This window comes from Thalassophryne amazonica, chromosome 15, assembly GCF_902500255.1.
Source record: "Thalassophryne amazonica chromosome 15, fThaAma1.1, whole genome shotgun sequence".
Taxonomy (NCBI): Eukaryota; Metazoa; Chordata; class Actinopteri; order Batrachoidiformes; family Batrachoididae; genus Thalassophryne; species Thalassophryne amazonica.
The window spans coordinates 2,504,382-2,517,373 of NC_047117.1; the positions used below are offsets into that span (position 1 = coordinate 2,504,382).

The window sequence follows — 12,992 nt, forward strand, 5'->3', positions numbered from 1 at the left end:
TTTACATAATTATTGTATGGCCTTGCCTTACAATATAAAGCGCCTTGGGGCAACTGTTTGTTGTGATTTGGCGCTATATAAAAAAATTTGATTGATTGATTGATTGATTGATTGACTGTAAAACTTAGTATTGTATTGAGTGTTACACAGTTTAGTTGAGTGTTGTATTGAGTGTTACACTGTTATAATGAGTATATAAGGTAAGCTAATCCTTTATTAGTCCCATGATGGGGAAATTTGCAATGTTACAGCAGCAAAGAGATACTTAAAGAACAATTGTGCAAAGATGAACTAAGTAAGAGGTAAGAGAAAATAAGTACCAATAAACATGGAAGGCAAGTACTATGCAGGAATAAAATAAAAAAATAAATAAAGTAAATACACTATTTACAAGCAGAAAAAACTCAAAAGTTAAAATGAATGTTTGGTAATATTGCACATGAGTGATTCAGGTATTATTACACATGAGGAAGCCAGTTGTTACTATAATGATTTGAGTGTTCTACTGGGAACAGTGCTGGTTGTGGAGTCTGACACTGAGTGTTATTCTGAGTGATGAGGAGGTTTCACATGTACTCCCTCCACCGTTACTCCTCAAGTTAGTCGTGTGATTTGTGGGTTTTCATGCTCCTTGTTGGACACAGCAGGTGCAGAAATAACAAAATGTAGAATCTCAGTCTGTAAGAGTGCTTAATATGATAATATGACTGCTGTGATTAACTTTCCTTTTTGAGGCGTGACACTGACGTGCTGACAGTGGATGTGATGCAGTACAAACGTCTGCATGTGTTTCAGAGCACGGGGAGGTCAGGCAGCGACAGGCCATCCTAGGAGAGTATCCATCCAAAGGTAACATCTGTCTCTCTGCCTACTGCTTCCCTTTTCCATTGTACAACGGATAAGGGAGTTTTGGGACATACCAAAATTCAATTTTCAAAGTTCCTGTGTCTGCAGGCCCACACTGCCCCCTGCTGCCTCTGCCTGGTAACAGCAGGTACAGGAGGCCGGGCCAGATGGTGCAGGACTATGCCTTGCTTCCGCACACGGACTCCTCCTCCTCTTCTCTACCCTGCACCCGCTCCAGCTCTGTTGCCATGGTGAATGGCCTTCATCCCACCAAGATGAACTGCAGCTTCATCTTCAACCTCTTCTGTCTCTACGGCAGCATCAACAAGGTGCATCACAAAATGTCACACTGCAGAAAACAGTCAGCATCCTGTCAATCACCCACTGGGCTACCAGGCCCAGTGTTTACTGCTAACCCAGTAAACCTTTGTGCAACTGTGGGAGGTGATGGTCTAGTAGTTAAGCCTTAGTCTCACCAAATAATAAGCCATGAATAATAAGCCATGAATAATGAGCCACGCATGGGTGTGTCAGCGATTATTTGAAGAATGATCCATGTTTTAAGCCATCACGTATCCACTACTAAGGCGCCTCTCCGTACCTGGCACGTGCCTCTAGTGAGTCCCGTCCAGCCTCAAATGACTCGTGTCGCAGCATATGATCCACATCATATGATCCATGTAGTGCCATGATAACACAACGTTGATGCACGTTTAGTCATGGGTTTGGTCTAAACCTCCAGCCATCCCATACTTGGTCCCTTTAAAGTTTGGGTTTTCAATTCACAGCATTCATTCAAGATGTTGTCACATTTTTTAAACAGTCCAAAAGTAGATGCTCCTGCACAGTCTGGCCAGTGTGCGCAGTGCGCCAGGCTGCTGTTCACCTGTGTTCCAGAGCCATTAAATGCAGCAGACCAGCTAGAACCGAACCATGTGTTCCTGGACAGTTGCACATCCTGTCACTGTCTCAAAATCTCTCTTTTGCGCTAGCTGCCATTCTGCATTCCTGGACAGCCACCTCTGCACTCCTTCTTGCTGGCTTCCTTTCCATCCGCGGCTTGCTGGCTTTATTTCTTCTGCGGCTTTAAACACACAGTCATTTTCACACTGTGATCCCACTTTTAACTTTGTGTTTGTCCATTTATGTCTGCAAAATCGCTCTTTTGAACGCGCTGCCGTTCTCCCTAAATGCTTGTTTTGAGCGCAAGTCATTGTATCAGTGCGCACACACAGCGGAGCTCCTGATCCATTAACAAGATATTAAATCTATCATAGACATACTTTTACAGTTGATTATATAGAATGAATGAACATGCAACTGTTTTACCAAGCTATTAAAATAAAAACATTATGAATACTTATCTTTTAAGCTGTTTCAAATCCGTTCTCCACTTCATGGAGCAGGAGAGAGAGGAAGGAGGAAAAAAAGCAGGTGGAATTGTGTGCACAAGAGGGCTGAGCCAAAAATAGCCTCTCCCAGTCCTTGTAGCTGGTAGGTGCTTGGATAATTTTTTCTCTGGGCCCCTCCCCAATCGGACCGGGAGTGACATGTTTAGCCGCATGTTCTCCTTGAATTGCTGGCTGTCTGAGTGGTGTCCAAAAAATGAGGTGGGCTTCATAGATAATTGGCAAAGCTTCTGGGGAAAACCTGGTCTTGTTAGGAGAGACGGCATCCATCCCACTTTGGATGGAGCAGCTCTCATTTCTAGAAATCTGGCCAATTTTCTTAAATCCTCCAAACCGTGACTATCCAGGGTTGGGACCAGGAAGCAGAGTTGTAGTCTTACACACCTCTCTGCAGCTTCTCTCCCCCTGCCATCCCCTCATTACCCCATCCCCGTAGAGACGGTGCCTGCTCCCAGACTACCAATAACCAGCAAAAATCTATTTAAGCATAAAAATTCAAAAAGAAAAAATAATATAGCACCTTCAACTGCACCACAGACTAAAACAGTTAAATGTGGTCTATTAAACATTAGGTCTCTCTCTTCTAAGTCCCTGTTGGTAAATGATATAATAATTGATCAACATATTGTCATGTCCCGGCCGTTTCCAGGCTTCAGCCCATATGTCCCTTCGTCATTTAGTTCTGTTCCTTTGGCATCAGCCTCGTTTTGTTAATTACCTTTTTCTTCATGTGGGGTTTTTTTCCATGTTCTGATTTTTGCTTAGTCACTTTCTTCCTTTGTTACTTTACAGCTATGTTTTAGTTCCATTCTAGTTTATCCACAGTCTGTTTTTATGTTTCAGCATTTAGTGTTTGTTTGCTTATGTTACTGTTCTCTCTTCTGTTAAGTATTTGGGTATTTCTGGATTTGGTTTTCAGTTTTGTTTTCTTGTAGTTTTTCTGTCTGTTCTTAGTAGGTTTATTGTATTAATTCCCATGATTCACTTATCACGTTCTTGTATGCTTTTCAGTTTTGTTCAAGTTAGGGTGGTTTTCTTTGTACTATCTCTTATTGTCATGTTTGTATCTAATCACCTTTCTCTTGCTCCTGCTTGTCAGTCTCTCATTGTTTCCACAGTCTTTTCCGGATCACTGCACTCTGTTCCGCACCTGCACTTTGTCCTCTCAGTCAGCCACGCCCCTTCATCTGTCATTCTCTTGCCCATTTGTCACCGCCCTTCTGCATCATTGGCCTCTTAGCTGTCACCTGACCACGCCCCCCTTTCCAGGCCTTTCCTCCTCCACGTGCACCTCATTTCCTGATTAACACCTGTCCCTATTTAACCTGCGTCTGTTCACTTCTTCCCCGCTCGTTCGTTGATTCACTCACTTACCCACCTCTTGTGTCGTTCTTGTTTTGCCTAGCCTTGTTTTTGGACTCTGTTTTGTGTTCTGGATCCTGTTTTTTGCCTCTGCTCTGACATACCTGTTTGCTCGTGTTTTGACCTTGCTTGTTTTTTGGACCACGTCTTTAGCTTAATCCTTGTCAAGTACTTTTGCTCCGTGGACTGCCTTGCTGTTAACGATCCCTAGCCTGAATAAACCACCCTTTAAGTATATTTCCTTTTGTCGAGCCTGCATTTGTGTCCTGCCCTCGTCCAGTCCTGACACATATTGATTTATTCTGCCTTACAGAAACCTGGTTACAGCAGGATGAATATGTTAGTTTAAATGAGTCAACACCCCCGAGTCACACTAACTGTCAGAATGCTCGTAGCACGGGCCGAGGCGGAGGATTAGCAGCAATCTTCCATTCCAGCTTATTAATTAATCAAAAACCCAGACAGAGCTTTAATTCATTTGAAAGCTTGACTCTTAGTCTTGTCCATCCAAATTGGAAGTGTTATATGGCTGGGGGGGCCTGGCTGCCGGTTTGTTTCTGTCTTTTGGTTTTCCTCCCAGGTGGCGTGCGTTTGGGACTGAGTGGCTGTGTTGCTGAGGCTGTCAGGACCTCACCCTGATCACCTGCGACTCGTCAGGACTCACAGCTGTGGTGCATCTGGATGGATTGGAACATGTTGGCATTTAAGACTGGAGTGCACAGTGTGTATTTGCCAGAGACTCGACCTTGTGACCAGACGGGTGAGATCGTCGTCTCGGGAGCCATCTCATCAGCAGCGGATGCTGAGAACGTCCAGGTTTGATGCACAGTCTGTGAAAGAGGAGGGGGTGAGGTCTTACGCTCGTCAGCACACTTCCTGAGGTACGTTAGATTTTGTGACTAACAGTTATACAGTCAGTAAATGTGGTGTCCCTCACACTTTATTGTATTGAGCTGTTTGTTAGTCATGTATCAGCTTCCACTGCAGTGGAGTTTTGTGAACTGGATGTTCCATGCCTGCAGGTTGGGAAGCTGATCAGTAATCAAGCCAGGAAGTGTTTGCTGTTTGTACACCTTTAAGTGTTCTGTGTGTAGAGTGTGGACTCACATAATGGTTCCTTCTTTCACAGACTCGGTTGTTGCGGCCACCTGGGGGGTGTCGGCGGGGTCCTTGGGTCCGAAACAGCTTCTGGCTCCGGACCGTTAGCGCTGCTGGGAGCGCACCACGCCAGGCCGCACCTTTTTGTTATTATATTTTCACTGTTATGTATTAAATTCAGTTAGCCTTTGAACCGTGCTCTGCTTATTTCATACTGGGTCCTTCAAACGCTGGTCGGTTCTCCGAGCTGCGTCCGACACATAACAGGAAGTCCCAAAAACCAGTCCACCTGGTCGTTACTGTGAGTTTCTCTGTGAATTTTCAGACCTTTTGTCTGACTTAGTGCTTAGCTCAGATAAGATAATTATAGTGGGCGATTTTAACATCCACACAGATGCTGAGAATGACAGCCTCAACACTGCATTTAATCTATTATTAGACTCTATTGGCTTTGCTCAAAAAGTAAATGAGTCCACCCACCACTTTAATCATATCTTAGATCTTGTTCTGACTTATGGTATGGAAATAGAAGACTTAACAGTATTCCCTGAAAACTCCCTTCTGTCTGATCATTTCTTAATAACATTTACATTTACTCTGATGGACTACCCAGCAGTGGGGAATAAGTTTCATTACACTAGAAGTCTTTCAGAAAGCGCTGTAACTAGGTTTAAGGATATGATTCCTTCTTTATGTTCTCTAATGCCATATACCAACACAGTGCAGAGTAGCTACCTAAACTCTGTAAGTGAGATAGAGTATCTCGTCAATAGTTTTACATCCTCATTGAAGACAACTTTGGATGCTGTAGCTCCTCTAAAAAAGAGAGCTTTAAATCAGAAGTGCCTGACTCCGTGGTATAACTCACAAACTCGTAGCTTAAAGCAGATAACCCGTAAGTTGGAGAGGAAATGGCGTCAGAGCTCTATTGAGCTGAGTATTCCATTAACTTTAACTAGTAATGACTTCATGACTTTCTTTGCTAACAAAATTTTAACTATTAGAGAAAAAATTACTCATAACCATCCCAAAGACGTATCGTTATCTTTGGCTGCTTTCAGTGATGCCGGTATTTGGTTAGACTCTTTCTCTCCGATTGTTCTGTCTGAGTTATTTTCATTAGTTACTTCATCCAAACCATCAACATGTTTATTAGACCCCATTCCTACCAGGCTGCTCAAGGAAGCCCTACCATTAATTAATGCTTCGATCTTAAATATGATCAATCTATCTTTGTTAGTTGGCTATGTACCACAGGCTTTTAAGGTGGCAGTAATTAAACCATTACTTAAAAAGCCATCACTTGACCCAGCTATCTTAGCTAATTATAGGCCAATCTCCAACCTTCCTTTTCTCTCAAAAATTCTTGAAAGGGTAGTTGTAAAACAGAAAACTGATCATCTGCAGAGGAATGGTCTATTTGAAGAGTTTCAGTCAGGTTTTAGAATTCATCATAGTACAGAAATAGCATTAGTGAAGGTTACAAATGATCTTCTTATGGCCTTGGACAGTGGACTCATCTCTGTGCTTGTTCTGTTAAACCTCAGTGCTGCTTTTGATACTGTTGACCATAAAATTTTATTACAGAGATTAGAGCATGCCATAGGTATTAAAGGCACTGCGCTGCGGTGGTTTGAATCATATTTGTCTAATAGATTACAATTTGTTCATGTAAATGGGGAATCTTCTTCACAGACTAAAGTTAATTATGGAGTTCCACAAGGTTCTGTGCTAGGACCAATTTTATTCACTTTATACATGCTTCCCTTAGGCAGTATTATTAGACGGTATTGCTTAAATTTTCATTGTTACGCAGATGATACCCAGCTTTATCTATCCATGAAGCCAGAGGACACACACCAATTAGCTAAACTGCAGGATTGTCTTACAGACATAAAGACATGGATGACCTCTAATTTCCTGCTTTTAAACTCAGATAAAACTGAAGTTATTGTACTTGGCCCCACAAATCTTAGAAACATGGTGTCTAACCAGATCCTTACTCTGGATGGCATTACCCTGACCTCTAGTAATACTGTGAGAAATCTTGGAGTCATTTTTGATCAGGATATGTCATTCAAAGCGCATATTAAACAAATATGTAGGACTGCTTTTTTTGCATTTACGCAATATCTCTAAAATCAGAAAGGTCTTGTCTCAGAGTGATGCTGAAAAACTAATTCATGCATTTATTTCCTCTAGGCTGGACTATTGTAATTCATTATTATCAGGTTGTCCTAAAAGTTCCCTAAAAAGCCTTCAGTTAATTCAAAATGCTGCAGCTAGAGTACTGATGGGGACTAGAAGGAGAGAGCATATCTCACCCATATTGGCCTCTCTTCATTGGCTTCCTGTTAATTCTAGAATAGAATTTAAAATTCTTCTTCTTACTTATAAGGTTTTGAATAATCAGGTCCCATCTTATCTTAGGGACCTCGTAGTACCATATCACCCCAATAGAGCGCTTCCCTCTCAGACTGCAGGCTTACTTGTAGTTCCTAGGGTTTGTAAGAGTAGAATGGGAGGCAGAGCCTTCAGCTTTCAGGCTCCTCTCCTGTGGAACCAGCTCCCAATTCAGATCAGGGAGACAGACACCCTCTCTACTTTTAAGATTAGGCTTAAAACTTTCCTTTTTGCTAAAGCTTATAGTTAGGGCTGGATCAGGTGACCCTGAACCATCCCTTAGTTATGCTGCTATAGACTTAGACTGCTGGGGGGTTCCCATGATGCACTGAGTGTTTCTTTCTCTTTTTGCTCTGTATGCACCACTCTGCATTTAATCATTAGTGATCGATCTCTGCTCCCCTCCACAGCATGTCTTTTTCCTTGTTCTCTCCCTCAGCCCCAACCAGTCCCAGCAGAAGACTGCCCCTCCCTGAGCCTGGTTCTGCTGGAGGTTTCTTCCTGTTAAAAGGGAGTTTTTCCTTCCCACTGTAGCCAAGTGCTTGCTCACAAGGGGTCGTTTTGACCGTTGGGGTTTTACATAATTATTGTATGGCCTTGCCTTACAATATAAAGCGCCTTGGGGCAACTGTTTGTTGTGATTTGGCGCTATATAAAAAAATAGATTGATTGATTGATTGATAATGGACTTTTACAGCCTCGTCCTCACCACACACACATGCCTCTATAATCCTCATTAGTCCTCATAGTAACTCGTACACAAATTACCCCATGCTGTTGTTGCTAAATTTTGAATCACTAAGAGCCCTTGCGCAAGGTCCTTAATCCCAAAGTTGCTCCCGGTGTGTAGTGAGTGCCTTGCATGGCAGCACCCTGACATCAGTGTGTGTGTGTTTGTGTGAATGTGAGTTCAAGTTCAAGTTTCACTTTATTTATCCTTAAAAGTGTTGTGAAAGTGTAGTGACACGGACCCACAACAGGGGGCGCAAATGAACGGTCAATAGATGAGCCAAAAAGTAACAATTTAATGTTGTGAAGGTGCACAACGAATACACAGACAATCTCAGAATTTGATAACAGTCAATCCACAAAGGTGACGTGTGGGCAGGCTCGAGGATAGAAGACGTCTGTCCTGAGAAGAGCCGGAACCACATGATTTCCGCCGCCACCGAACCTGGTGAATACTGGAGCCGCCAAGTCCCGAATTCCCAGGTGATCACCGTCCCCGACTGTCGGATCTGGTACTGCTGGCGAAGAACAAAGACAGTCAAGTGTGGGTGTGTGCACACCCAGTAACAACAACGGTGGGAATGCCACCTCCACCTCTAACACACACTCGTGCAGCGTCTGTTTAACCACTTATCTGATGGACGTAGGACGAAACAGTCGCGACCCACGCCGGTCCTCTGGTTGACAGCTGCAAAACAATAGCTCTTGGAATCAATTAATACAGGCAGAGAAAGTTACCTCCATAGAAGTACGATATCTCGGCAACGAGGTCAATCAATCAACTTTTTTCTTGTATAGCGCCAAATCACAACAAACAGTTGCCCCAAGGCGCTCCACATTGCAAGGCAAGGCCATACAATAATTATGAAACAAGGTGGAGATGATGTCTGGTCTTTATGGAGTGAGATGCTGTAGAGTAGATGGGTGACAGCTGTCAAGAGATAATGAGTGACAGCTGTCACCCCCGGCTGTGTCCGTGGCGGCAGCGCCCTCTCATGCCTGAAGCCCGCACTTCAGGCAGGGCGCCCTCTGGTGGTGGGCCAGCAGTACCTCCTCTTCTGGCGGCCCACACAACAAAAAGTTCATTTAGAGTGCAGCAGGATGTCAAAAACACATGTGGGAGGTGATGGTCTAGTGGTTAAGGTGTTGGGTTTGAGACCAGAAGATCCTTGGTTCAAATCTCCATCTGACTGGAAAATCACTAAGGGCTCTTGGGCAAGGTCCTTAATCCCCTAGGTGCTCCCGGTGTGTAGTGAGCGCCTTGTATGGCAGCAGCCTGACATCAGGGTGAATGTGAGGCATTACTGTAAAACGCTTTGAGCATCTGATGCAGGTGGAAAAGTGCTATATAAATGCAGTCCATTTACCATTTACATATACAACAGAGCACCATCACCAAACACCCACAGCAACTGTACACACAACAAGACAAGACACTCAACAACAAAAACACTCCTTCCCCAAAAGAACCAATTACAAAAGCCAACGAACAACACACAACTAAAAACTGTCATCATAAATATGGAGAGAAAAAAAAAGTACAATATGTAAAAGTCCTGTAAAAAAAAATTGTAAAAAGTCAGTTCAATGCATTCAAATTTCTAATAGCCACAGGAATAAAAGAATCTCTGGCATGACTCGTCTTCTGCTCAGGAAGCCTTAAAACGGGGGCCAGAGGGGAGCAAATTAAACTCCCCAAAGAGTGGGAGCTCAGCGCAGGTCAACATCTGGTTGGTCTTTCCTCTGACCCATTTATCATAAATATGTTGTAGTTGTGGTGGCGGTACCCCAACCACTTTAGATGCCATGTTCACCAGCTTTATTAGCTTACGCTTGCTGATTATCGGAAGACCACCGTACAAAATGTCAGAGTGAGGGGTAAGGGAGGGGCAGAGACGACTGATGTTTTGTAGATGGAAGTAGGCAGACCTGGTGATGTTATAAATGTGGGACTGGAAGGATAGTGTGCTGTCAAGAATGACAACTAGACTCTTAACCAGGGGGGGGGGGGACGGTGGAACTATCAAAAGTGAAGAAAAACTGTCAGTTTTTGATAAGGTGGACTTTGTACAAATTGGTTCAAAATGCTGCTGCCAGACTTTTGACACGAAACAGAAAGTTTGACCACATTACACTCATTTTGGCATCTTTTCACTGGCTTCCTGTTCCAGTGAGATCAGATTTTAAGGTTCTGCTACTAACCTATAAAATTGTTCGTGGACTGACACCTCCCTACCTAGCTGACCTAATTAAACCTTACATACCGGCCCTGGCTTTACGTTCTCAGGGTGCAGGACTACTTTGTGTGCCTAAGGAGAATAAGAAGTCTGCGGGTCACAGAGCTTTCTCTTATCGTGCCCCTGTTCTGTGGAATGATCTCCCTGCATGAATAAAACAGTCAGATTCTGTGGAGACTTTCAAGTCCAGACTTAAGACGCACGTATTTTCCCTTTCGTATGGCTAGCATACTGGCATAGTATGTTACTATGCTTTTTACTCTTTTAATTCATTTTATTAGTAAACGGGGCGTGCCGCGGTCTCAACTTTATCTAAATTTTGGGTCTTTTAGTGAAGCTTAGGGCTAGCGGCCGGCGATCACCTTAGTATTTCTTTTGTTTTTCTTGTTGTTTAATGCTGACAAATTATACTGTATTTGTTGTCTTTCTGATGCCTGATTCTGTTTTTTTTCTTTTCTCTCTGTTTGAGGTGCAGCTCCATCCAGAGATGGGTGTGATATCTGTTCCGGAAACCGTCCTGTGCACCAGCAACATTTCCTGTATGTTCGTTTAGTGAATTGTTTTGTAATTTGTGTCTGTATCATGGCCCAAACAGAGGGTCACCCCTTTCAGTCTGGTCTGTTTGAGTTTTCTACCTCAGAGGGAGATTTTCCTTAACACTGTTGCTCTGTGGGTTAGTAAGGTTAGACCAGGGGTGGGCAACTTGTTCCAGAAAGGGCCAAGAGGGTGCAGGTTTTCTTTGCAGCCACAGACTCCACCAGGTGATTTGACTCATTAACTGATTCCATCTGCTCAAAGTGATATTTATCAGTGAAATCACCTGGTGGAGTCAGTGGCTGCAAAGAAAACCTGCACCCTCTTGGCCCTTTCTGGAACAAGTTGCCCACCCCTGTGTTAAACCTTACTTGTGTGAAGCCCCTTGAGGCAACCTTGTGATTTGGCACTATATAAATGAAAATTAATTGAAATTGTACCAATGAGGAGAGCCTCAGTTTTGCTACTGTTTAATTTAAGAAAGTTTAGGGTGAACCAGGTTTTTATTTCAGAGATGCAATCAGTGAGTCAGGTGGGCGGAAGAGTAGACAAGGGTTTAGTGGTAAGATAGAGCTGGGTGTCATCAGCATAACAGTGAAAATGAATGTTTTTGCGGAAGATATTGCCAAGTGAAAGAAGGTAGAAGATAAAGAGGAGGGGTCCCAGGACAGAGCTCTGGGGCACACCTGAAGTGACGGGGGAGGTGGTGCATTTAAAATACTTGAATTGGGTGAAATGAGTGTGGCCAGAGACGGAGGATGTAAACCAGACTAAATGAGTGAGAGTTATGCCAGTGGAAGATAACCTATTGATGACTGATGGTATCAAAGGTTGCACTCAGGTTGAGGAGGATGAGGAGTCCAGAATCAGCTGCATAAGGAGATCATTCGTGATTTTATTGAGTGCTGTTTCAGTGCTATGGACTGGGCGGAAACCAGACTGGAACTGTTCATACAGATTATTGTGGGACAGGTGAGAGTGAAGCTGAGAGAAAACTGTTTTGTCAAGGATTTTCGAAATGAAGGGTAGAATGGAGACAGGACAGAAGTTGAAGTTGGAGGGGCCAGTGTCAGGTTTTTTTTCAAAATTGGAGTAATGGCTGATGGTGATGAGGTCCTGGATGAGGTGTCCCTTGTTTGTCAGTGAGCAGATGTTGAGCAGAGCGAAGCTGAGTGAAGTGTTGTCACAGCTGGTGGTGGTGCTAGCTGACCAGATTAGGTAAGCTAACACACTATGATCAACTGCCCGGCTGGGGGAGTATAGAGGGTGTAGAGAGCCGGAACAGATGGACTTTATTGCTGTTGAACCGTTGTGGTGGAAATTCTGGCCGGACCCTCGGTGGATGTATCTCCGGCGAGGCTGGAAGATGATGTCAGGATGAAGGTGGAGTGCCTCTGGCACAGGCCCAGACAGGTGACAGCACAGAAGGAGCAGGTCAGTGGTCGAGTACGGAAGCAAACCCATCACTGGCAGATGAACAGGCAATAGAAAGAGCCAGGCACAGACAAACAAACTGTATGTCCTACCGGACCACAATGTGGATGTGGACTCAGGCAGCGTTGACAGTCAGAAAATGCCAGATGAGGCTCAAGCCGGTGTCACGGTGAACAAACAATATGAATAAGTGTATATGAATATATATATATATGTGCATATGAATAAGTGTATGTATATGTGAATGAATAAATGGTAAATAGACTGCATTTATATTTTCGATGTGAGGCTGCTGCCATACAAGTCGCTCACTACACACCGGAGCAACTAGGGGATTAAGGACCTTGCCCAAGGGCCCTTAGTGATTTCCAGGCAGGCTGGGATTTGAATCGAGGATCTTCTGGTCTCAAGTCCAACACTTAACCACTAGACCATCACCTCTCCAAGTGTATATGAATGTCTCAGCTGAACTGAATGGTAAATATCTAGAAACGGCCTCACAGCAGTTTCACATTATCACCTGATTTAGAATCAGTGGATTTTGATTGACTTTCACGTTATGGCTCAAGAGGGAAGGTTTGTTTTTTAAAGTTGTTTAAACACTGTATGAATTTTTAGGGGTGTCTTATTAAGACGGGATCATGTTCTCTTCTTGTAATGTTAAGATTTTTAAGTCGGAGGGTGAATTTGACCTGCTGAGGCCTCTGACCCTGACACAGGTGAAGTTCATGAAAAGCGTTCCTGGCACAGCGCTGGTGGAGATGGGAGATAAATATGCCGTGGAACGAGCTGTGACTCATCTCGATGGTGTCGAGGTGTTTGGACACAGACTGAACGTCCGGTGAGCACTGATCCTCCGGATTCAAAGGCTCCAATACATCCAAAACAGTGCAGCTTGAATTCTGATAAGAGGACATAAACAGAAACACATTACACCTAT

The 12,992-nt window shown here is 43.7% G+C and overlaps 1 protein-coding gene across 3 annotated transcripts in view; it reads left to right on the forward strand.

Moving 5' to 3' along the window:
* The window catches only part of LOC117525650 (heterogeneous nuclear ribonucleoprotein L-like), a 33,357-nt gene that overhangs the window by 17,291 nt on the left and 3,074 nt on the right, over nucleotides 1–12,992 (forward strand). For all 3 annotated transcript variants that reach the window (XM_034187562.1, XM_034187560.1, XM_034187561.1), the window contains exons 7-9: nucleotides 796–849; nucleotides 955–1,175; nucleotides 12,772–12,893. In XM_034187562.1, the coding sequence (XP_034043453.1) occupies nucleotides 796–849; nucleotides 955–1,175; nucleotides 12,772–12,893 (397 nt within the window). The remainder of the gene's footprint in view (nucleotides 1–795; nucleotides 850–954; nucleotides 1,176–12,771; nucleotides 12,894–12,992) is intronic.